The following is a 26,714-nucleotide window of genomic DNA, read 5'->3' as shown; positions in this document are numbered from 1 at the left end:
TAGTGGATGTCCCCTGGTTCTGGTATTATGTGAGAGTGTGAAGAGCATCTCCCTACCCACTCTGTCCATCCCCTGCATAATTTTGTATGTCTCAATCATGTCCCCCCTCAGGCGCCTCTTTTCTAGGCTGAAGAGGCCCCAACGCCGAACCACAGTACCTAGCGGACTGTGACGTGCAGTCTACCCCACGCTCTGCTGCGGGAAAGTGGGCAGGGCAGGAGGCGTGGCTCTGATGTGCAGTCTGGCCTCGTGGCTGACGCTCCTCTTTGGTTGGTCTGGCGCCTCCCAGCTGGTTGGTGGAGAAGAGGCTTCTTTTGCCTGCCAGCCAGTCCCCCAGCGGGCGTTTGCAAGCAGGATTGAATGGATCTCCATTGAATGCTCCATGGACCTCGGGCGGATCTGGCACCTGGCAGCTGTTTTCTGCCTGACTTTCCTGCTGCTCAAAGCCCTGCAGCTGTATCGCCGAAGGCAGGAGCTCCTGGCCACGCTGAGCAGCTTCCCCGGGGCTCCCACGCACTGGCTGTACGGCCATATACACGAGGTAGGTTTCTCCAGCTGAGCTGCATCCTGCAACCAGCCAAACGTCCTCCCCTTCGGAGTAGTCCGAGTTCCCCTGCACCGAAGGAGAGGAGGTGCCCACCTTGGACGCGATGTCCCAGCCAGGCTTCAGACAGGGGCGGGTCAAGCTTGGGAAAGCGGTGCAAGCCACGCGGAGATGGGGGACACCGCGCGCTCCCCCCTGCAGGGTCCTTCTTGTGCCCTGCGGACTCACCTGCCCTTGTCTGAACGCCAGCCTGGAAAGGAAACTCCGTCGTTGAACTCGGGGAAGCTGAGACAGCTGAGATGTCCCAGCAAACTTAGGGAGATGGCACTAGCCACGTGCAAACATGAAGGTGTGGTTGTGTGTGCAGGGGTGGATGGGGGGGATGGGTGCGTTTCCCCTCCCAACTGTTGCACCTTCCCCGCAGGGATGGGCAGCAAAGTTGGGCAGCAGAGTGTCGCAAACTTGGGGGGGTATGGGGTGCTCAGAGTTCTTGGTTCTCAAACCCTAAAGCCCTAAAGGCCCCCCCCCCGTCCAGTAGTACTGCCACCACCCTGTATGTGCCAGTGCCTCAGTCCAGGGACACTGAGACCCTCTAGGCTTAACTCTATCCCTTGCAGGCATTGAGCTCTTTCTCCAATTAAAGCTTCAGTCCTCAAGTTACTAGACCTCAATGAGCACTTGGTAACTTGCTGAACAGCTAGGCAGGATTCTGAACCTGTGCCCCCAACAGACAATGAAACAACTTGGTAAGAGAGATTTTAGTTTATTAAGTACATAAGGCAGCAAATGCTAGAGGCATAAACATCTACAAAACTTATCAGCAATAAAATAATAAAGCTAGCTGGCTATCTCTATTAATCCCTCTCTCTCACCTGGGTCAGTTACTCTTGTAGATCTCTTAGCTCCAGGCTACCTGTGAGTCCAGATGCCCGTGGTGGACAATAGAGCTCACCTCATGTAGGATGTTGCACCCAAAACCTCTGTCCAAGAAGGAGCAGCACACCCCTTGGGGCACTCATTATTATACTTCTTACCCTAATAGTGCTGAGGTGACTTCATACTTATTTAGACTGTCCAATCAGAAACCTTTGAGGACAGAACCTTCTGTCCTCAACAGAAAGGACAAAAAGTAGAGGGCCTGGTTGCTAGCCCTCTTAGTTCTTACCCCTCCCAACTGGAGATCCACAGCTGCATTTCATCAGCTTGATAAGGCACCAGTCTGTCTGCAAAGGTGCTGCATTCCAATGGTTGTAATTCTTGTCTGTCCTTTCTGGCCAGCAGAGGAAAGACAACAATCTTTTTGTTTGTTTACTCACATTCTTGCAGCTAGGAACCGCTAGCAACTTCTCCATTACTGACTTAGTTTGGTTCAGGCTCCACATACTAACCAAGGCCTAACATGTGCATATTCACGACACAGAGGAATGCCCACTGGGCAGGGCGCTGCCAGCAAGCTGAGTTGAAATGAGAGCCCAAATCTACCCAGCAGGTAGGTCTGGGCAGGACCTCAGATCTACCTGCCCAGCAAAACATTGGCAGGGGAGGCAACCGGGCACCCAGGTCTACCCACCTCATTGAACTGGGCTCTGGAGTTATAGCCCATTTCTGCCCAGCCCACAGGTGTACACAGTTTATCCTTCTTGTGTATATGCAATGTTGGATAGAAATTGTTTAAGGTAGTGCTCGTGCCCCCCAGCACCCAATCCACCCCTGTGAGTGTGGGGGGGGGGAGTGAAGGGTGGAACAGCTTTCATGAAGAGGCTTACCAAGTCTTGAGACATTCTTTCAAGCAGGCATGAATTTGGTGCAATAAAAGAACCCACTCCAAGAGGCTTTCCAGTTTTTCTCTGTAACAAACCAGGGCCATGTTCTGCCAGATTCCCAGTCCAGGCTCTGCCTAGAGAATTATGCCCACTTTTAGCTAGTTAGCTCCCCTTCTTTCCTCAAAAATGACCCTGGTTCTGCCCTGCAGTACTGCAGGACCCCACCACCAGGGTAGCTTGCCTGTTTAACCTACAGAGGTCCTCCTTCCTGCCAGCAGGCTCCCGCCACTACAGCAGCCCCTTGGTCCTCAGCAGATCTTGGGCACAGCAGCCAAACACCAGTCTTAGTGTCTCCAGTAGTTTCTGCTCCAGCAGCTTCCAAAGTCCATTCACACATCAGACTATTAGCCATCAATTCCTCTATCCTGCCTCAAGCTTTTTTTCCTTCTGCTACCCACACCACCCTTCATCAGGTGCTTTTATGCCTGATGGACCTATTGCCTTCAAGTGGCTGCAGCTGTGCAGCACACTCTCTACTGGATGCCCAGGCCTTACCCTTAAAGGGGCCACTGTTGATACCACATCCTACCTCCTCTCCAGATCTTCTGCGATTCCAATACTGGCCACTCTGTGAATTGGAAAAGGTGCAGAAATGGACACTTGGAGGAGGGAGGACTTACTGATTGATGCTCTGGCACACTCCTTCTCTCTTCCTCTCCCTCTTGGTCCCCCTCTTCCTTTCCCAATCAAAGTGGTGAAAACAGGTAGAGGCAAGGCTGTCATATCACCATGGAAGGGGGCCCTTTTGGGTGCAGGACATGTTTATTTGGACAGTCCTCTATAGCTGTCATGTGTAGCGATATTTATGTTCATCAGCTCACGAAAATGCTTCATAAACTGTCACAGTCTTCTTCACCTTCTCCTTTGCTCTCTTGTATTGTTGCAGTTTGCATCCCTTTCTGAGATTTTCAAGAAATATGAAAAATGGAGTGGCCTGTACCCATTTGCCCTTCCAGTATGGCATGGGAGCTTCTCTGCATGTTTAACCATCACCCATCCTGATTATGCAAAGACATTACTTGCTAGAACAGGTAAAGGACAATGTATTGGATCTCTTAAATAAGTGTGTGTATATCTGCTTTCATAGTGATTGTAATACAATTGCACACTACAGATACCAGGTTAATTCCTAGTTATCTGCTTCGATTTCTAGTTATTCATCTTTAGTAAGGAAAGAAACTAGAGATGCTTGCAACAGCAGCTGTGCATAATTGGACAAGATGTTTATGACCAGGTGATGTTTGATAATGTTTGATGATGATAATGTTTATGTGATTGGCTCTTCAGCTCTTTTATGATCATTTTGTAATGTCCTTTGAGCAGTGCTCAGAGTCCAGGATATGTTCTGTGTTGTTTGATTTAGATAATTAGCTGTGTAAGAGCTTTCTAGGTCCTCTTTGTTCATTATGCAAGCAGTACATGGGAGCCCCTTAAATTGCACCATCTTTCTGTACTGCTATATTAACCGGACCTCCTGAGAGGAGTCCATGCCATGAATTCATACACAGTAGTGTTGCCACATGTTCACTGGTGTGCAGGGGCCAGCATAACATAAGGGGAACAGAAGTGTGATTAGCTACCTGAGATGTACTGGTGTGTGGGGTAAACTCTGCTTGGCAAGTGAGACGTTTATGGCAGAGAACTGGGCATCATACTCTTCCAAAGGGCAATGAAAGAGAGGGAGGACTTGGGAGGTGAGTGAGATACTGACAGTTTTTTTCTGGTGATTTCTCTCTTAGCATATAGGAAAAAGTTTTTCACAGAGACCCTCATGAGGATGCAGGGACATGCTGAGAAAATGGGCTATATTCATGGTGGGCATCAGTAGTTTGCCAGTGTGTTCTCTCTCCCAGGCAGGTATCACCCACTCAATGCCGCACAACACCCCCTGCTGCCAGCACCCTCTTTACTCACCTTACCAAGCAATGGGTGCTGCTGGATGCAGTTGTGTTGGGGCATCCTGGTGCCACTGGCAGTTGCTTCTCAAGGTTTGGACACAAGGGCGAGCGGGACGTGAGAGGTGCCCTTTCGCTGCCAAATGTGGCATGGAGCTCCACTTGGAGGGAGTTTGGGCGGTGCATCCGCCCCAGTCACCACCACCCCATCAGTCACATCACTGTTAGGCAGCATAGTTATTTAGAGGACTTTACAGCTGTATCTCTAATGGAGATTCTAATCATGAGATGCTAATTTCATAAGGCATGAAAACACTGCTAGTATTCCCAAAAAGCATATCCCATGAGCATGGCAATGTGCATGTTTGTATATCCTCCCTGTCTTTCAGTTGTGTTCTTCCTTCTTATATAGTGCTCACAAGTGAATCATCTGCATATTGTTGTAGCAATATAGTTCTTATAGCTAGCGGTGGGTGAAAACAGTTTTATTTTTTCACAGATTTTGATGTTTTCCAAAGTTAGAAATACAGGAAGTGGTGTTACGTTTTTTATTCAAATTTTGCATTACAATTTTGAATACAATTATATAAACATAATTGGTTTAAAAGGGTACTAGGTTGATGATAATAGGTCATCAGTCACAGTCATTACCCATCCCCCATTAAATAATAAATAAAAATCAAACAGTTTTATTTTTCCCAGCATCTTTTTTTAAACAAAAATGAGAAGTGCAAAAGGTGGTGTTATATGGTTTTTATTTCTTTATTATCATTTTCTCCCACCTCTACTTATAGGTTGTGGTCAATTCCCTAAATATGGCTGGATGCTATGAGTTACTAATGAAAATTATTTTTCATTTGTCCTTTATAGATCCAAAAGATAATATGACCTATCGGAACATGATTGCGTGGATTGGTAAGTATAGTCAAGGGCTTCTTGTGTCAAAAGGTTACAGTCAGATAAAAACAGGTAGCCTGGCTTTTCTAGTTCCTGAATTACATTCAAGGTCTGCATGCTGAGTCTATTGACTAGGACAGAACTTGACAAGACAACTCTGATAAGGGAGGACATCCATTAGAATGCAGGATTGGATCCAGATAGTTCAAGTTGGAGTTGCAACTTCCCCACCAGTTTTTAAAGGGAGGAAAAATTATGCAAAATATTGTACAGGGCAATGCACAATCCCCTGGGACATGGAGACATTGGAAAGGTAGTTGGAGTGCATGTTCACACCTCTAGTTTTCATTTCAAATACAACTTCAATTTTGACCTCGCCCACGTTAAGGATTTGGGAGGGGAGAGTACAAAATATATTGACATGAATGTTGTATTATAAGTGTAATGTAAGGCTTCTAAAATACTGTGCTTGACTACTAACAGACTCTTATCCTGCTCTTTAGTTTTAAACCAGAGTCGCTTCTAATAGTTTGAATGGAGACAACAGTGGTAGGATGTTGCAATGTCTAGAAGCTTCCTGGGACTTTATTGATACAAGTGACCTCAATTACATCATTGGCATACTTTCCCTCCTTTGCAGATAGCATGTATGGAGAGGCCCAATCCAGATCAACCTCCCTGCTATGTGTGCTAGTGATGGTGAGGGATGAGGAGCATAGCTGGGGCCAAAGATGTGATTGAAGTAAGGTCCAGTTTTGGCCCTCTCATTTTTGTGCTTAAAACTTGCACCTTCACTTACTGGGGAACATGAAACTGATATGGCAACCCCCCCCCCCAAAAAAAAAACAAACACAGTTGCACCTAAAATGAAATTTTTCCTCTGTTGATCTAAGTGGATTCAGTGATCAGATTCATTTGTTCCTCAGGAAAAGGCTTGCTGGTCCTCGATGGGCCGAAGTGGGTTCAGCATCGAAAACTGCTGACTCCAGGTTTCCATTATACAATTCTGAAACCCTACGTCACACTGATGGCAGAGTCGACAAAAGTGATGCTGGTAGGTGCCATTTCTCCAGTTCTGTGACTGTTGCTCTCTAGTCAGTTATGGGAGCCGAGAAGCAACATTCCCCTTACAGGGATGCTCTGTGCAGTGAGCTTTTTCTGTGGTCACACTGCTCATTTGGACCAAGAGAAGAAGCTTTGCACCCTTGGAGAGCTTGTGAGGCAGGATGAGCTCTAAACTCATTTTTTAGATTGTGAGCCCTTTTGGGACAGGGAGCCATTTAGTTATTTGATTTTTCTCTGTAAACCGCTTTGTGAACTTTTAGTTGAAAAGCGGTATATAAATACTGTTAATAATAATAATAACTATTTTTCTCACTGACAGGATAAATGGGAGCAGCTGGTCACACAGGGGAAATCAGTGGAGCTCTTTGAACATGTGAGCTTGATGACTCTTGACAGCATCATGAAATGTGCCTTCAGTCACAGCAGCAATTGTCAAATGGACAGGTCAGTATTGAAAACCACTGGGTAATTAGACTAATTCAACCTAACTTATTGGCTCAGGATACACTGTGCAGTGATAGAAAACTATCAGCTGTCTCCCAGGAATACTGGATTTTCCTTCCAAATAATAGTTCATGGTTGTGAAACGCCCAGTTCATCCTTCCCAGAGCCATGTATTCTCCCACATATGGCATGTTACTATTTACGTATCACTTGTAGGCTGGTAAATATTTCACCACAATCTCTAATGTGATCTTTTCCTGTCTAACCCAAGAATAGATCATTGGTCTCCAGCTTGCCATGAGGAGGACTCTCCTCCCCTTCAAGAGCCTAGCAGGCAGGAGGACAGGCAAGGTGCCAAGCTCCTGTGTGGCAGTGCTCAGTTGGGATGTGCTACTTTTTTACCACTACAGCTGTGTAGTGCTGCCCTCTGCACTGGGAATGTCTCTGCCCCTTGTGCACCCTTTACTTGGCTCCTTTCTCTGTGTGGGCTTTTTCAACTAAGAAGGAGATGCAGAGCATACTGGGAGCAATTCCAGCATGCTTGACTTTTCCTGCTTTGTTTAAAGAGCCCACATGGAGGAGGGGGCAGATAAGGAAGCTTGCTCCATTGACAGCAGACTGGGTTCCTGCCTGCTGCCTGATACAAAAGGCATTGTTCACTTCGCAGAAGGGCCGGCTGTACTTCCAGGCCTCTTGGAAAAAGAGGAGAGCGGCAACAGAGTGAATTCAGTTTTGAAAGGAGGATGGAGAGAAAGTGGAAGCTAGGCCAAGCAGAGAGTAGGGGAATGCTGCAGCAAGGGAGGGAGGCAGGCAGGCAGGCAGGTGGGAGACTGTGAGGACGTGCTAGAGAATTGCGAGGCTTGGCCAAAGTAAGGCCTCCAGAACCAAAGTCTGTGGCATGGTTTGCATCATGGAGGACCTCTAAACCTGACTGCTGTTCAAACTGTGTAGTCCTAAGCTTCAAAACAATGTGTACCAGCAGCACTGCTGCAAACCACCTGAGATCAGGTGTTGACCCGCTTCTGGGTTTTAACACACCTGTTGGACCTCTGGTATAGATAATACTGAGCAGATGGGCCAGTGAACCCACTCTGTGTAAGGCAGCTTCCAAGTTCCTAGATTGTATTGTTCCCACTGTAGTTTCAAGGCTGCTTTAGGACTATACAGTGATGAGATCGTCCAATTCTGCATGTTGCTTGATTTTCTTCTTTTTCCTCAGGAAGAATCCCTATGTCCAAGCTGTCTTGGACCTTTGCTCCCTGCTGTTTGACAGAATGCACTCTATCCTGGGTCTGAGTGACCTGACTTACTGGTTCACTCCACAAGGATTTCGGTTCCGGAAGGCATGTCAAGTTGCTCACCTCCATACTGGTACATTTCCTGGTATTTTTTCTGTTAGCTTTAAATGTGGGGCAATAGGAAAAACATTCCTGGACACACTCATTGTAGAACAATATAAATGAAGGCAGCGCCCAAAATGAACAAGGTGGCCAGAAAAACAAAATGAGGTAAACCTCAGCATAGTGGTTGAAGGAAAATATCTGATATCAGACTCACCTGGCATCCCTGGAAGCTCTCTCTGCCTCACCAAGCCCAAGGGTGAGAGGCAGTGGTATTTGCTGCCAAGACATGCAGTCTCCTTGCCCAGCTCAGGTTGACATGAGGCCCCTCTCCCACTATGTTGTGGCATAGTATTATAGAGGCAGGGCTATGGGGTGTCATGATGTGTTTGTTCCTGCACTTCAAAATTTCCCAGTGAGCAGGAGAGAAGCATGCCGTTGGCTCCAACTTGTCATCTTCATGGAAGAAGCTGGTCGCCACCGTGAGAAGCACAAAGCTGGACTCCAGGGCTTTTCTTATGTAATGTGCACAGGTGTCGGCAGTTGACAAATGATAAAAGCTGCTTTCTAACACAGATGAGATCATCAAGGAGAGAAAGAAATATCTGAAGGATGAGACAGAACTTCAGAAGATCCAGAGGAAAAGATACTTGGATTTCCTTGATATTCTTCTCTTTGCCAAAGTAAGTAATGGGGCAGAAAGTGTGAAATTCCATTTTATCCTTATTTTTTGTGTGTGTGTTGGAGAACAGAGGGAAAGAATCAAAGACATTCTAGGAACCTAATGTTATGCTGTGTCTAGCATGTCAACAGTGGCTTCCACTTCCAGGAACAACATACTCCAGAAATTAATAGGAATAAGATGGGGCGCTTCAGCCACTACTCTCAGAACATCAGCATTAGGATTGATCTATTCTGCAGTAGCAGAATACTGTGCTCCAGTATGGCATAATAGCCATCATACTAGCAAGATTGGTGCCAGATTAAATGAAACCATGAGGATCACAAGTGGCTGTATAAAATCCACTCCTATTTGTTGGTTCCCCTTTTTGAGCCACATAGCACCACCAGCCCTACGAAGATAAGAGGCTTTAGTGAAAGAATGGAGAAAAATCACCAACAATCCACTTTTACCAGTGCAGTGATCTCCCTCATCTATCAATTGGTAGGCTTAAATCCCAGAAACCTTCTATGGCACTCACACAACCTCTGCACAATAATTTCAACATCAATGCCCAGTGGAAAGTTAAATGGGCAGTCGAACGTCCAGAAACAGGGAGATATATAGACAATCCTATACTTAAGGGACCAGGTTTCAACTTACCTCGCCAGCATTGGAAAACTTTGAACAGGATTTGTACCCTACGTGGTGTTTGTCAGGATTCAGTGTTTAAATGGGGGCTAGTATCTTCCCCACAGTGTGATTGCAGGTTTCCCTGCCAAACCATATATTGTGTCTGGCAGCAAACTGAAGGCTTATACTGGTCCATGGTCTGACTTTTTTTTACCAAAGTTAACTCTGTCCTTGAATGGCTGGACGAACTGGACAAAGATATTTGATCTAGTTTAATTGTTATGTAAGCCCATGTGTTATATGCCATACACTAAATAAATAAATGTGGCTTCCACTCACCATTCAAGATGTTTCTTAAAGTTTACTTATTTAGCCAAGGAGGCTTCTGTCAATGTCCCAGATTTAACCTGTATGTTCCTGTTGTAGTTTACATAAACCAGAAGTCACTTCCCAGATGTGCTCTGAGGTGCTGGGAGGTCAAGGAGTGGGCTGTGGGCTCAGCATAACCTCCGGTGGGCCTGGTGTGACCTCAGAACAAGGTATTGTGGTGCTGTGACCCTGCCCCCTTTATCTGAGACTTCAGGATCCACAGATTTTGGTATTCACAGGGGGTCTTGGAAACAACCCTCTTTGGATACCGAGGTCCCACTATATCTAATTACTTGAAACGGGGATATGAAATTCACTCTTTCTTGCCTCTGTGCTGTCACTGTCCCCGTAATTCACAGGTAGGTGGAGACTTTGGTAGTCACCAGAAGCTTACTGGGTGATAGAGGGCCCCCACGGTCAGTCCACCCAAGTAGCTGCTTCACGCTGGTGCAGCCATACCCTTGTTGAATCATATCCTGAAAAGTGGCTTGCACGTGACTGTGGTTCCAGGTTCCAGTGTTAGAATGATAGGAGAAGCTGCCTTTGGCAAAATTATTCCTTCTCTGCAGCTACAAAACAATAATACAGGAGCCCTGTCTGCATCTAGATGTAGCAACCCTGTGCTCCTGTGTACAGTTCCCTAGTGTGTCCTTGAGCATTCAGCTTGCCTTGTCCAGGTTCTCTATGAAGTTTTACCCGACTGATATTTTGTGCCTTTCTTCAGTTTTAGGTTTGATCCTGCATTCTTTCTTCATGTTCCTTTTTTCTCCCATGTCTGTGTCATACCCTACGTAGAAAGATTATGAACATCTATATTCCGTGCAAAGAAAATCCAACTTCTGCTACATAAATGTTGCAAATCATGCAGTCTGGCATGTACCAAATTTCACCATAATAATGTGTGGCTGCATCAACAGGCAGCAAATTCCTGGATAAAATCCCTCTGCTCATCTAGTGTTTCCATTTTTAGGATGATAAGGGAAATCCACTGTCAGATGAAGACCTCCGGGCAGAGGTAGACACTTTCATGTTTAGGGGTCACGATACCACGGCCAGTGGGATCTCCTGGCTGTTGTACTGTATGGCGCAAAACCCAGAACACCAGCAGAAATGCAGGGAGGAGGTCAAGGCCATTATGGGGGACCGTGATTACATTCAGTGGTGAGTTCTCATGTCTGATCAATCTTTCTTCATAACATTGTAAGTATAAGCTTATGTGCTTTGGGAAACTATGGATGCAGCAAGGAATAGTACTGAACTGGCAGGAGGGACCAAATTAGCCCATTTAAATTTCCATGGTTAACTTCAGTGCCAGCTATTGGCTGTTCACTCAATGGTTTCATGGCCCAGAACTGAGCATCAGAGTGGGGTTCTTGTAGCCTCCCTAGACATGGCCACTTTTCAGTGCTCTGCTGTCTCTGCTGTGATTTGCAGTTGCCCACCAATGACAGTGAGAAGGAAAGGGTGTGTAAGTGTGAAAGAGAAGTTGGAGGCCAGAGGCCAAGACTACCTTCTTGTTCCTGTTACAATATTTGCCATAGCTTCCGGGATCCACTCAGCTTGCTTCAAGGCATCAAATGACTGTATTTGGGAATCATTTGTGAATCTTTGGAGTTCAAGCTATAGGGAGTACCAAGGTGCCAAACTCTGTCTGCTAGAGGCACTCTTTGGAAAGCTTGTGTTTCAGATTTTTTAAATGAGGGAGTTTCCCGTAGACATAAGGGAAATATCCCATCAACACTGATAAACGTAAACACTGATAGGGTCAGAGTTATCAGTGGCTAACCAGGAAAGGAGCATGGGATCATAGTGAACAGTAGTTGTGAAATCTCCATTTGAGGAATCATTCGAAAAGGGACTGAAAATACAATAGATATTCCCAACTGAAATGCCTGTGCAGATTTTGCTTATTGTCTGACTCACTCTGTCTTTGCCTGATTCCAGGGATGACCTCAGTAAGATGACTTACTGCACCATGTGCATTAAAGAGAGCCTCCGCCTTTACCCTCCCGTACCAGGAGTGTCCCGGCAGCTCAGCAAACCCATCACATTTTTTGATGGCCGCAGCTTACCAGAAGGTGCAATTCCCTTCATGTTTCCTAATGCAGTGGTTCCCAAACTGTGGGTCGGAGCCCACTGGTTGGTCATGACCTGATTTTTGGTGGGTCACCAAAGAGTGATGGAAAGATCAGATAGCTAATTGCCGCAATCCCTGAGGCTGCTGAAAAATCAGATACTGGAGCGGCTAATTACCCTGCAAAATGCTCAGCTCCTGCAATTTGCAAAATAGCTGCTAACTACCCTGCAAGTTGCTGAGCTACTGCGGTTTATAAGCATATGTAAGTATAGAGAGATAAAGTTTGAAGGTCTTTTTCTGGTTATTATTATTTATAAACAAAGAAAGAAATACAATATTTCTTTCTAGATCTCCTTTTTTAATTTTGGCAAACCTAGGTGGGTCCCAATAGAGCAGGGGTGCTCAATAGGTGGATCGCGATCTACCGGTAGATCGCGAGGCAAAATGAGTAGATCGCGGAGTGCCGACCCCCCCCCCTTCAGGTGCCTCTGGGAGGAAACGCCGGGAGTAAGGCCCATTGTACTCAATGGGGCTTACTCCCAGGTAAGTGTAGCTAGGATTGCAGCCTCACAGCCTAATCCTAGGCATGTCTACTCAGGAGTAAGTCCTGTTATACTCAGTGGGGCTCAAGGTACACCAACATACATTGTACACATAAATGTTATATGTTATGATGGCGCGAACATTGTAAAAAAAACTCTGGTAGATCTCCGGGCCTTGCTGGGTTTCAAAGTAGCTCTTGAGCCAAAAAAGTGTGAGCACTCCTGCAATAGAGTGTTTTAAAAAGTGGGCCCTGGTGCTAAAAAGTTTGGGAACCACTGCCCTAATGGACATAATTTCTTTCTAGACATCTGTTTTAGATGCAACACATTGATAGAACTGACATCTATGTAGAATGAAAGACATTTTAGAAGCTTAAGTGATGCTGTAAGTTTTGGAGCATATTTCAGGTGAAGCTAAGGCTGCTGCCCTGAATAAATTCAGAGGAAACCAGCCCCATTGAACTTAGTGGGGCTCTTTACTGAATAAACATACTGAGAACCACATAATTGGATCACTTTTAGTCTGGGTTGCATCATTTGTGAACTCAAATGACCAGGGGGGGGCACAGCACTAAGTTTTGCAGGTGCCTCAACATCCTGTGTGAGCAGCCCCTCCCCTTCAGAGCCATTCTGCACAGTGAAAGCAAAGCAGAGGCATCTCCTCCACTTTGCGCTTGCTCCCCAGAATAGCTCTGAAGGCAAGAAGCCACTTGTATGGCACATTGAGAGGCCTACAAAACTTATCAGTCACGCCCCCCCCCCCGGAATGCTACTGTGTGAACCTTGTTAACGTTCTACGGAAAGTGGAAGGGAACCTTTTTTAAAGCATATATGCATTCTCGATGTAGCTGTGCATATTCAGTGTACAGATGAGAAAGATGCAAAATGGTTTGAATTCTCCATTATGAAACTGGTGTGAGAGAAGAGAGAGTGAAAGTGGATGAAACAAAGGCAGCTCTGGAGTCTCCTGGTGGTTGAGAGTAGTTCTGATCTTTAAAACCAACATGGAGAGCTTTTCCTTTTTGCCAGACTGGTTTTAGAGCTCAGTCCTGTGCTCGGCTGCATGGCTCCATGCTGCCGAGCACTGTCGCAAATATGCCATAAGGCGCATTTGCCAGCTTTACTGCTGGGCTCCCGCCGGTGCTGGGCTAGCACGGGGCAGTCGCCCAGCTTCCGCAGCTCGGCGGTCTCCTGGACCGCCAAGCAGCGGCACAGCAAGCGGGGACGGGGGTGGGGAGGAGGCATTCCGGGGAGGAGGGAGGCTGGCGGGGGGCGGAGAGAGGGTGGGGAGGAGGTGTAGCAGGGAGTTGTGATGCAGGGAGGGGGTTGGGCGGGGGCTGGGGGCAGGCATGGGAGGTGGGTCCGCGGAGCTCTGCTGTGCTCTGCAGGATCCAAGGTGCTCGTGTAGGGCTGTGCGCCTTTACCCGGGAGAAGGGGATGAAAGTAGGTAGCCCACGGTAGCCCGGGAGGTGCAGGATCCGGCGGCAGCCATTCTTAGTGCCAAATCTTGGTGTCAATCAGCTAAATTATACTTTGAAATCATCTGTTTTTGCTTCTTGATTTTGTCTCTTGTGCTTTCCATGTAGTTCTGCAATCTCTATTTGTATTTTAAAGTGTTTTTCTATGTTAATATTGTTATATTGGACTCTAATTCATAGGAAAGGCAAGATTTAAACCCATGAATAAATTAAAAACAAAAGTAAACTTGATTATTTTATTATATTAATTGCTTTTCAGGTGCTTGGGTTGTGCTAAGCATTTATCTCATCCACAGAAATCCCAGCATATGGAATGATCCAGAGGTATGTTGTTAAGAATGGAAAGTTGTTGCCAGACACCATTCATTCCACCAAAATTGACTTCTGATGCACTTGTCCTGGCTATGTGAAACTGCCTCAAAAGCAATATAGCAGGCATTCGGGAATCCTGCAGATGCCTCCTCATAAATCTAAAAAAATCTTCAAATGGAGCAGGGCTTGACAAACCATGAGTGACCTGATGTGGTTTGCATCAGGTCAGGTGGTGGATGTCCTGCACCCCACATCTTCCTCCTACTCCCTTCTGCCTACTGCACATGTAAGCTCATTGATCTGCTTCCCACTCACTAAAAGCAAGTGAGAAATGGGTCCCTTAGTTCCTTCCTCACACAATTGGACAGCATGAAAAGACATCATGGTCAGCCGTGAGCCACTTCACTCACCTTTCTTGTTCTTTCCTTGCATGGTACTTTCCAGTGACTAACTATTTTCAGTGGAATCCTATACATGTTTCCTTAGAATAATAATAATAATAAAAAAAAAACTTTATTTTTATCCCGCCCTTCTCCCCAAAGGGACCCAGGGCGGCTAACAACATATAAAACAGATTAAAACATAATTTCACAACAGATAAAAACATATTAAAAAACACATTAGCAGAACCCATAAAAACAGTAGTCAGATAAAAGTCAGAATAAAAGAGCATAAAACAGCAGTTCTTAGAGGAATCGGGCCTGTAAAAAAGCAACTAAAAGATGTATAAAAGATGTTAAAAAGGCCATAAAGTCAGAAGGCTTGGTTAAACAACAAGGTCTTCAGGCCTCGCCGAAAGGTCTCCTGAGAGGGAGCCATTCTCAAGTCAAGGGGAAGGGAGTTCCACAACGTTGGTGCCACTACTGAGAAGGCCCTATTTCTTGCCGCCGCCCCACGAACCTCCTTGGGTGGCGGCACTTGTAAAAAGGCCTTCTCTGATGACCTGAGAGGACGAACCGGATTGTGTGGAAGTAGGCGATCTCTAAGATAACCTGGCCCAGAGCAGTAGAAGGCTTTAAAGGTCAAAACCAGCACCTTGAATTGGGCCCAGAAACGAATGGGCAGCCAATGTAGCCCCCGGAGAAGCGGGCTGACAGAGTCAAACTGCCTACCTCCAGTGACCACACGGGCCGCCGCATTCTGCACTAATTGCAGTTTCCGAACCGTCTTCAGGGGCAGCCCCACATAAAGCGCTTTACAATAATCTAACCTCGATGTCACCGTAGCATGGATCACCGTGGCTAGGTCTGCACGATCCAAGTACGGATGCAGCTGGCGCACCAGCCGAAGCTGAGCAAAGGCCCCCCTAGCCACAGCCGCCACCTGGGAATCCAGGAGCAGCTGCGAGTCCAGGTGGACCCCCAAGCTGCGGACCTGCTCCTTCAGAGGGAGTGCAACCCCATTCAGAGCAAGCCGATAATCCAGCACCTGCATCGAGGATTTCCGAACCAGGAGAGCCTCTGTCTTATCCGGATTTAATTTCAGCTTGTTAGCCCCCATCCAGATCCTCACTGCTTCCAGACAGCGCTCCAGGCCCTCAACCGCCACCCTGGAGTCTGGAGGAAAGGAGAGATAAAGCTGGGTGTCATCAGCGTATTGATGACACCCCACTCCAAACCCCCGGATGACCTCACCCAGTGGTTTCATATAGATATTAAATAGCATGGGGGACAGAATTGAACTCTGCGGCACCCCGCACCTCAGTGGCCAGGGTGTCAAACAGGCATCCCCCAGCACCACCATCTGGGACCGACCTTCCAAGTAGGAGCGGAACCACTGCAAAACAGTGCCTCCAACTCCCAGCTCGGCCAATCGGCCCAGAAGGATACCATGGTCGATGGTATTGAAAGCCGCCAAGACGTCCAGCAGGACCAACAAGTGAGTGAGAAGTGAGTCCCACTATGTTTGTTGGGGCTTACTACCAGCTAAGTGTATCCAGTCCAGGACTACAGCCTTAGGGAGCTAGCCCTTTACATGGCATCTCAGACAGACCACAAAATAGATTGATAGTCTCTGTTAACCAGACCTACTAAAATAGCAGGAGAATTAGAAAAATATATTTTGCTGTGTCAACCTATTTTTGCAAACAGGTTTTTTGTTTTTTTTAATGTCATTTTGTTTGTTACTTACTTAGGCATATGACCCTCTGAGGTTTTCTCCTGAGAATATATCCAACAGAAACTCCCATGCTTTCTTGCCTTTCTCTGCTGGACCAAGGTAAAGTTTGCATAATATTGCTGGCAGTCAATACAGCCCTTAAGATATTAAATATTACAGACAAAAACAATCACTGGCTATAAAGGAACAGTTCATAGAGTTGAAAGAGACCTAGGCTCAGGGAATTTCAAAGCAGGGGCAAGGGTGGATTGGGGGAAAAAGGAGGTTGATCTGCATGCACATGATCCTGTCACCATGATCCTACCTGGGCATGCCAAGGTTTGAAGCTGGAAGTGCAGCCTTATCTTGAATAATCTTCCTTCAGATGTTGTGTCTTTCGGGGTGGTATTCATAGAGATATTAATATACTTATAAATAAGAATAAGAATGCTCATCTATCATTTTTCAACAAAAAAGTTCACAAAGTGATTTACAGAGGAAAATCAAATAACTAAATGGCTCCCTGTTCCAGAGGGGCTTACAGTCTAAAAAAATGCAGAACACCAGCAAACAGCCTGTAGAAAATACACTTTCCTGGGGTGAAGGACTGTTACTGTCCCCCTACTAAATCTAAGAGGAGCACTAGTTGAAAAAGTGCCTCTTTGCCCAGTTAACATATACAGACGTGCCCTGGTATCCTTGGGGGGGGGGGGTTTCTGTTCCAGAACCTCCTGCAGAAATCCACTGGCGTCACTAGGGAGGTGCGGGGGGTGCGGGCCGTACCCGGTGACGTGCCCTGGGGGAGGACGCGCTAACTTTGTGGCGTTAGGAGTTACCCCGTCATGCCATACACCTTTGGATGCAGAAAGGCTGGTGGAGTGCAGTGCAAAAAACAGAATTGAAATAGTTCCTTTCGTTCAAACGTTATGGTAAAAAAACTGGAAGGAAAAATGCATGGAGCCCTATGGAACGTGAAAGTGAGCCTTATCGCATGTTTACTAGTGAGTAGGCATACTTGCCATAGTCTGCCGGAAAGGGCAGGCTGAGAGGAATCCGACACCACAATGGTCCTGATCCAATGAATGCAGCCCCCCAAAAACACCTGAGAAGCTCCCCTCTCCCAGCTGTGAGTCTGAGCCCAAAACGAAGCCATGTGGTCGCGTTTACTCGTAAGTAGACGGACTTGCCTTAGTCAAGGCAGGCTGAGAGGCAGGCTGAGTGGACTCCAAAGAGGTCAGAATGGTCCTGTTCCAATGAATGCAGCCCCCCAAAACATGGAGAAGGAGGCCCCCCCTCCCAGCAGTGAGTCTATGAAGCCCTATGGAAAGTGAAGCAGCCTCATGTCGCTTTTACTCATGAGTAGGCAGACGTGCCTTGGCTGGTGGTCAGGCCAGGCAAAGGGGAATGTGAGGACACCAGAATGGTCCTGATCCAATGGAGCTGGAGTGCAACAAATGTCCGGAGGCAGCCTCCCCCCCCACTAAAAAGGACAAAAAAGTTGCTTGAACTGGTAAGGGGCACGTTTTCTATTTTGTGCTTGCAAAGTCAGGTGGGTCTTTACCTTGATAATCTTGAAGTAGAAGGACTTTAAACTGGGCACTGGGAGGGCTGGAAATCTCACTGATTCTTTTGGGGAGGTTGTTATTGCAGGCAGACTACAGAGTGAGCTCCATTGACCACTATGGAACTTACTTCTGAGTAGACATGCATAGGATTGGGCTCACAGGCTCCAATCCTACCCACACTTTCCTAAGAGTAAGCCCCATTGACCACTATGGGACTTACTTCAGCGTATATTCACTTGGTGGAACAAGACTGGCTCCCCCTTATTTAATTATTTATTTTATTTTAATTTAATTATTTATAATTATTTATTTTAATTTGCTTGATGATGTCACATCTGGCCATGACATCACTTCCAATGGGTCCTGGACAGATTGTCATTCTAAAAAGTGGGTCCCAGTGCTAAAAGTTTGAGAACTGCTGCAATAAGGTGTTAGTAAGTTGACATGGGGTGTGTGTATGTGAGACTCTACAAGTTTTCAAAATCACTAAAATCAGAGTTTGGAGGAATAAGACCATCATGTTATATATCAATCAATGCATAATTTCATGCAGAATGCAATGAAAGAAACCACATTGAAATATCTGTGTTCTAACAAAAGGTGCAGCCAAAAAGCCGGTGGGGGAGGGGCAGTGGTACATCACCACGCCCACCTGGGGCATTGCCCCACCCACTACATGGGCTGACGTGCAGGCCTCTCGCACTGGGTGACTCGAATCGTAGTGAGGCCACTGCTGAAACCTGAATCAGAGGATACCCGGGACTCCCACTGCCCTGCAGTGGTGAGGGAAGCTGCACTCCCCTGGCCTGTGGAGGCTCTTCTGAGCCCTGAAGGGGCCACGTGCTCCTGCCTGCAGTCTCTGTGGGGTTCAGAATGGCCGTATAGGCAAAAGAAAACCCAGTTTGTTAGTAAAACAGAAAGTGACTTCTTATGTCTTTAAAAGGCCGGGAGGGCTTCCCTGCTCCTCTCTTTCAGTGGCTGTCACACCTTCTTACTTGTGAACTCCTCTGAAAACTCCCTATGGAGCCATTCTGATTTCTTGAGAAAACCTCTTCTTCCTGATTAGAACAATGTAAGGCTGAACTTTCAATACCACTCTTTAGGACCAGCTGAAAACATCCCAGCACCTGAGGCAGTGTGCCCCTGTACTGCCCCAGTGCCACCTCTCAATGTGTGTGTGTGCGCACCCCTCAGTGATGTGGGGGGCATATGTGCTGCTCACCCCTTCCCTTTATTAACCAGACAGGAGCCTACCTGATCCATGCCATTATCCTTGGTGGTATTAGATAAATTTTTCCTGTGTATTGTTGGGACCATGGAAATGCTATTGCTCTTGATCTAAGGAGATAAGAGGAAGGTTACAAGTCTGGAAAAGAGTATCAAGGCAGAAGTTCCCTTTTGTAATCAGTCCTCTCTTGTCTTTCCAGGAACTGCATCGGGCAACAGTTTGCCATGAATGAGCTGAAAGTGGCTCTGGCCATGACTTTGCTCCGATTTCAGCTTTTACCTGATTCTACTAACCCTCCCCCAATGCCTGTTCCTCAGCTTGTCATGCGGTCTGAGAACGGGATACATCTTCACTTGGAGAAGGTGGTGTGATATTGGCACTGCAGAGGAAATAAGTAGTGATGGGTGGAGGAAAGTAGGGAAAGTGCTTCTTGTGGTCATTGATTGTCAAATTAAATCATTTGCTAGTGAACATTTTGAAGCCGTAGAATGTTGATCTGCAATTAAATTTTTAAGCATGTTCAGGTCTAACGACTGAAGAGAAGCTGAGGGCCTGCAAGACTGCCACCATCTTGTAACTTATTATAAGCTAAGAAGGAGGGGCTCAAATGACCATTTGCCAGGGATTGGGCAGTGTTCTGGGGGAGCCGCAACTCAATCCACGGTGCCAGAAACAGAGTCAACTGCAGAGGCGGGTGCTGAGGCAAGCATTTGATGAAGCATTTCTCACAACTGATTATAAGCAGCAGGACCTGAGCTGCTCACTCCAAGTCACTAACAAAGGGCTCTTTGCACCCATTCTTGTCACTGTGGATTGTAGGAAAATCTTTTGCAGAGTTCTCTCTTGACTCATTGCAGTTGCTCCCATGGCCTGTGTTTTGATCACACAAAAGATGTTTTGAAAATGTAGCATGTCCTGGAAAAGTGTAGGTGCAAAGATGGCCAACACTGTGGAAAGTAATTATCCAATCTAAAAAATGAAAAAGAATAGTGTTACAAAATCACCCTGCTATTTAGGGGCTGTCCCCTATATATCTCTGGCCCAGGGCAAGTGCCAGAATGCCACAACACTTAAACCTGACTCGGGTCCTCTTCACCAAGGTTTGGTGAAGCAGCTTTCAAAAGGATTTTTTTTTTTCATCAAAAGGATGACTAGCCAATTCTCCTCTGCCTCATGTCTATGTGGAGAAACCTCCTGGAAACTTCCAGTGCTTGCATCTTGCTCAACTTGCATGTCTGCTCTGCTCTGGTCATGCAACACATAGTGCTTTGCAAGCTGAGGTGAGGCTTCCTGCAAAAATTAGTGCTTTGCACCTTCTCTAGCTGTACTCCTAGTGTGCTCCATTGTTATTTATGAGGAGGAAGCCTCACTGAATGACCAGCGCAAATGGAACTACATCTGAGTAGAGCTGCAATTGATTGGGTCATTCATTATCCGTGGGTTTTCATATCTGTGAGCGTTTCTAGGACGGAACCCCTGTGGACAATGTGGGAGGCACCGTATATTTATATTAGATGTACTTTTTAATTTTTAAAACACAGAGGTAAGGTTAGAGCTGGGATAAGAGGCTTGGGATATATAACATGAGGTTTGTTGCCCAGTTATAGTGGAACACAAAGAACCAGGATGCCCCCAAAAAGAAGACACAAATATCCAGGGACGCCAATGACTGAGGCCATTTGACTAAGACGCAGTAGTCCAGGTCGTAAATACACCAGTATCCAAAGAAGGAGTCCCTCAAGAATGAGCAAGAACTTGAAAAGATCCTAAAGAAGAGGTGCTTGGACTTTCTGGATATTCTTCTTTGTTCAAAGGTGAATGTTGTAGCAACTCATTGGTAGTTTCACTTCCAGTTGGGCTGGAAGATATTTAAGGGTTTTTCCAGACAGGGCCCTTTTCTCATGCTGTCTGTAGCATAAAAACCATGCAGCCTGTGTGTCATGCACTTCCTCTAGTTGCTCATCCGAACATCAGACAGAAGGCCTTGCTATTAGCCATCACTGATCTCTACTCTTAAATGGAAGAGACTTGGACCAGCCCCCAGCCCCTCACTAAAAAAAAAGTGGTCAGAAGTGAGGTGCTCATGTCAGGAGAGGAGTCACCTGTGTCACACAGACCCCTATCTATGTAATGCTTAAAAAGGCAAGTACCAGCATCTTGAACTGGGCCTTAACACTGGGAACCTGCATAGCTGCCACAATAGCTGTACATCTTTATGACTCCCACTGCCCAATCCTATCCCCCGCTGCCTAGAGTATGTGCTGCCACCGACAGAATGTGTGCTGCATACTATGAGCTGGAAGGAGACCAGGCAGCCAAGGATAGATAAGTAAAGAACATGTTTATTTACCTCTCTGTTAGCCAAGAAGAGAGGATCCAGGTTGGGAAGAGGGAATAGCAGGCATGGGCAAGTCCAACACCGCTTGAGTTGAGTTACGAGTCTCCATCCAACTGTGACTTGACTCAAAATCGAATCCTAACGGGGGATTTTCCCAGTCGCCTAGAGCCTTTTGGTGAAAAGACTCTAGTCACGAGTCTCTACCTTTAAAAAGCCAGATGCAGTTATGGAAAAAAAATGGAGCTGCTGCTGGTCTGTGTGTGTGTCAGAATTCTCTTTAAACACCCCCCTGATGTCCCATCCCATCTGTAAACAAGGCAGGAGCAGGTGAGACGCAGGGAACAGGAGGTGGGGACAGCAGCAGAGGCTGCCTCCAAATCCTATGCCTCCCAAGCCAAGCTGCCCAACACGGGTATCCTCAGAACTGCACCAGCTCAAGAGGTGGCGCTGATCCAAGTAGACCCATGGGGGCCAGGCATGCTCGACACTGGTAAAGGAACTGCGGTTCCCAAGGAGACCTTCAGCAGCTTCCGTGACCCACTGGATATAGAGGTGTCCATTTTGGTGCCGCATGTACTGCTGGGACGTGGGCAAGGATAGTACTGGGTCCTAAGGCTGCAGTCCTCTACCCATTTAATTGGGAGTATGCTCCATTTAACCTAATCAGGCTTACTTTCAAGTAGGCATATATAGGATTGTGCTGTATACGTATCCCTACTCTTCATAAGGATGGATCAGATGTAATGGAGAGATGGTGCTTCTTACAATGTCTACCTGATGTCTTTTAAAAAATAAGTTCCCAACTGAGGAGGAATCATAGGTGTTCTGACCAGGCAAATCGTATCCCATCAGCTGCTATCCACGAGGCTTGCTAACTACAGTCACTAGTGAGAGTTATGTTAACAGTCTTTTCTGTGAAGATTAACGTTGCACTAGACTGTCATTGACCCCATTGGCAGGTTCTCTGTTACCAAAAAGGCTGCTTTGTTTAGGGGAATTAGTATATTAGCCTTTTGGAAACTTTTGGGACCATAGGCTGGATACCAAGACAGCGTTAAGCAAAGAGATTCCTTGTCTAGCTTAATGAGGAGACTGGGAGAAAGGTAACTTTCAATCAAAGGATTATATATTTTTATTGCAAAAACACACAAATGTAAACATAATACACATGGAGAATTGATGAGTATAGATTTCTAGTACTTGTCTAGTGTACCTAGCTAGTGGTGGCTGCATGTACCATGTATTTAGGTGCATCCGAAAAGGAATCAGAAACTGATAGGGTGTAGGGAAGTATTTTAGGGGTTCCTTAATCTGCTAAACCCAGTTGCTGACTAAAGATGGGGGAGAAGGGAGGAATAGATAGGGAAGAAGGGAGGGAGTTTAGACGCAAGATATATTTACCTGTCTGGGGGGGGGGCAGTTGGATGGGAGAGAGTCCTGTGTATGGCCACTCCGGCAGGAGGGCAGTCAGAGAGAGACATGTGCTCTGAGTTCTCTCTTATAAGGGTTGTCTGACCTGGAAGTTGATCTAGAAATGACCGGAAGTATCCCAGAGCTGTGCACATACTCAGTAACACCAGGTGAAAAAAAAGGTGGAAGGGTCCAGAAACCAGCTATCAGCAAAGCCTGACTCTGGGGGAGGGGGGAGTAGCTTGCTTCCTGTTGCTACTGGATTTTGGAGTCTGGAGGTGGCTTAATGGCTGTGATTTAGTTAACAATAGACTTTGCTGCCAAAGTCCTCCTCCTTTAATGTGTTTGCATATTCAGTGATTGACTTAGAGGGTAGAGCCTCCATTTGCCTGAAGATTAACATCCACAAGGTCGCCAGTTCGAGGCCACCGGCACCGTGCGACCTTGAAGCAGCTGGCAAGCTGCAGCTGAGCTGTTCCATCTGCTCAGAGCGTGGGAGGATGGAGGCCAGAATGTTAAACCAGATCGGAGTGTAACATCTTGAATGTGGTGGTTCTTGAAAGAGAGAACCTTCTTTCAATTTGTAAAAATCCCTGCGTGGATTTAATAAGCCTGCCTGTGTAAACCGCCTTGAATAAAGTCTTGAATAAAGACCAAGAAAGGCGGTATATAAATACTGTATATTATATTATTATTATTATATTTCCAGTGTCTCTGGAGAAAATGAGTCTTTCAGACTGGAGGTGGCCAACAACATGAGAAATGAGTGAGCTTATGATTTGACTCCTTTTGTGGCCTGTAAGGTATCTTAGTCCATGATATATATATAAAATCACAACTTGGAAGGGAAAAAGGGGATTTTCACGTAACATCTCTTCCATTACTTGGGACTGAAGATATAGTACGTGTGTCAGGCATGAAGAGACAGGGAAGGCAGAGGCCTTAGAATGATTTCTGAGTACCGGGGAGATCACATGTAGCCTCCCTGGCTCTCAGAATCCCCTCCAGAGGCAAGGGGAGCACAGATTCCCTTGCCTCTGGAAAGTCCATGTGGGTCCAACCTACAGGTTCAGGACCATGTGGATACTGAAGTCTGTGGGTCCCAATTCTGTGGGTACAGCAGGCCCAGTGTACATATATTGAGACACAAATGTCTAGGTCACAAAAAGAGGGGACACAAATGTCCAATGCCATGATTCAGTTGACCAGGTTGCAATTGTCCAGGACGCAATGGTCTTTGACTGCTTTTTGCTACCATAAATTCAAGCAGTTCCAAGGAGACATGCCCCTTTTCCAAGCCACCACCATCCTCTTCTTACCTGGATAGGCAGAGCATCTGGTCAGCTCTGGTGTGAGAACAGAGCCTCCAGCCATTTCCTTTGGGGTCCTCATCCCAAACAACAACAGTGTGAGGTTTGCACTGTCTTAGGGTCATTTATGATGGCAGACTGTGAGATCCACTGTTGTAAATGGCTTCTAGGATTGGGCCATACAACTGCACTTCTCTGGAATTTAGTTCCAGAAAACTCAATGGCGTTTACATCTGAGTAGCCATATTTGAACTGTAGGATTGATATATTGTAGTAGGATACCGTAGGATTGAACTTAGCCCCTGATGATTTATCTGAGGTTTATCTAGATCTCTTCAGTTCAGCTTTGGGCTGTGCTCTGAGATGGAGATAGCCCTAGTTGTCTTGATGGACAACCCAAAACAGGAACTGGGTAGGAAGAGTGCATCCTTGTTGGTCCTGTGGGGACTTTTCAGCAGATTTCAGTGTTAAATCTACCATGGTGACCTTCTGGTACAGTTGGCTGAGTTGGGGCTGGGGGCACTACTTTGCAGTGGTTCTATTCTTTTTTTGGCCAGCATCTCAGTGGATGGTGCTGTGGAGTGCCTGTTTGTAGCTCTTGCCAAAGTGGTATGGGGATTCACAGAGTTCTAATGTATCCCTTTTATGAAATAGGAATGCCTGGGAGAAACCAGGCTTGCCAAGTGGAGTAGCACCTAGTGGTTAACATGCATGCATCCCTTTTGATGTGCCAAAATTCCCTCTTCTATACTATGGTTAAAGGTATAGGCACTCTGTCTTCCATTGTATCCGGTCACCCTGTAAAGCAGTGGTACTCAAACTTTTCTGGCCAGTGGCTCCCTTGACCCCTGTGGCTGTTGGCCATGACTCCCCATCATGTTCCTGAGGGCTGGAAGTGACATCATTAAACAGGAAGTGAGGTGGCCAGAAATATTAACTATATTAACTATTAAATATATAAACTATATTAATATTAATTATATTAATCAGGGCTTTTTTTGTAATGGAACGCATGATCCAGCACCTTTTTTCCCCCTCCCTCCTGCCCCCACCTTTTTTCCCTCCCTGTGCCGCACCGCCCCGCACTGCTGGCTAGGGAGGGATTCGACCTCTAACCTTGTGCTCCACAGCCAAGCACTCTCCATTGGGCTATATATTATTAATACACAGCAATATACGTGCTTTATAAATGATCAGCTGCTGATCACTGTTGGAGACAGGATGCTGGAGTAGGTAGATTTGTCTGGGCCAGGAGGACTCATTTTTTAACTTTGTAAGCATACCAATAGAATTGTTTTATCAAATGAACTTTGTGAACAACCAGTCTGACCAACATTACACACACACACACACACACACACCCCTGTGGACCCCAATTCAACTAGTCATTTCTCCCATTCTCCTTGGATAGGACTGAACCCTTTATTAATTTAATGAAATTAAATTTTTCCAGCAGCTGGTGGGGAAAACAAAAATAGACCATGAAAATATATCAGAACTGATAAGGGTTTGGTTAGGAAGCTGATTTGTCTCCTATACTAGGAGATGCACAGCTCAAGCCTATGCGTGTCTACTCAGAAGTAAGTCCCATTAGAGTCAATGGGGCTTACTCCCCGGAGTGGAGGGAGAAGAGGCGGGGCGGCAGCAGCCCCTCTCGCAGCTGAGCAACTCCTGTTCCTTCTGCTTTAAAAAAAAGGGCAGACAACGGTCAGAAGACGGGCTCCTATTCTGCCCAGGGATGTGACTGTATCACTGTGAGAGAACATCCTCTTTGAGTTCCTGGTGCCTCCCTAAAGAGCTGTGCCTCACAGTTTGAATAACACTGCTGTAAAGGATTCTGTTGCCTTGTAAAATCAAGAATTCTATTGGCTGTTCTGTCCTTCTGTCGTTTCACCCTTTTTGGCATGTACAGCCTTAAGAGGCGGTACATTCTCTTCTGTGAGGTTTCATTGCTGAGTACTCCTTTAAAACAGTCACTCTTTGTTCTGAGTCTTGGAATGCCCTGAGTCATTTTTAACATGGATGTGGATATTTAATGGTGGGAATTCTGATAACATCTGGCACAGTGAGCAGTAGGCATTTTGTAGCAACCTGCACCACATCTTCCACAGAAGGAGGAATGGAATCTGTACCAGACACCCATATAAACTTTTCTTGGTTTTGGATGCCTGAGAATTTTCCTCAAGTTTTCTACTTGCTGGTTATTTTGGGTCTTTTCTCTGTGATCTTGAAAGCCATCCAATTGTATCAGAAGAGGCAGAATATGGTCAAAGTCCTTAGCTGTTTTCCAGATCCACCTCGCCAATGGCCTTATGGCCATGTCAAACTGGGTAACATGGCCTTGAGTAAAGTAGGTATGGAGGATAGGCTGTTACCCATGCAGCAAATCCCCCCTCTCCACGTCGCTGAAATCGCCCAATGGAAAGGCAGAGGCCAATACGGTTGGTTCCAGCAGCGTCGCAGGAGTTGCCAGAACGTGACTGTGTTCAGACATGAACTGCCTCAGGGACTCCCGCTCCGGATTTTGCCTCGAGGTTGCCTCCTGAAGCCTTTTCCATAACTGGATGTAGCCACAAGGCAGTGGAGGTTTGGGATCAGAGTTTTCCTTCTCTCAGATGAGCTGCCTTCCCAGGCTGACGGGGGAGGGGGGTATTACTGTTATAGAGAGACATTCATGCAAGTGATT

General features: G+C 46.3%; 1 protein-coding gene across 1 annotated transcript; it reads left to right on the top strand.

Moving 5' to 3' along the window:
* The first annotated feature begins 341 nt into the window (after positions 1–341).
* Positions 342–19,404, top strand: LOC136647747 (cytochrome P450 4B1-like). Its single transcript, XM_066623494.1, has 12 exons — positions 342–541; positions 3,254–3,398; positions 5,133–5,177; positions 6,086–6,213; positions 6,544–6,668; positions 7,888–8,039; positions 8,585–8,691; positions 10,642–10,832; positions 11,616–11,749; positions 14,028–14,092; positions 16,215–16,297; positions 19,170–19,404. Exons 1-12 carry the CDS (start codon positions 383–385, stop codon positions 19,339–19,341), a joined length of 1,506 nt encoding a protein of 501 aa, XP_066479591.1. The 5' UTR covers positions 342–382; the 3' UTR covers positions 19,342–19,404.
* Positions 19,405–26,714: the final 7,310 nt, after the last annotated feature.

The sequence above is a fragment of the Tiliqua scincoides genome, chromosome 4, assembly GCF_035046505.1.
Source record: "Tiliqua scincoides isolate rTilSci1 chromosome 4, rTilSci1.hap2, whole genome shotgun sequence".
In the NCBI taxonomy this organism is placed as follows: Eukaryota; Metazoa; Chordata; class Lepidosauria; order Squamata; family Scincidae; genus Tiliqua; species Tiliqua scincoides.
This window is presented reverse-complemented; position numbering and strand designations above follow the sequence as displayed.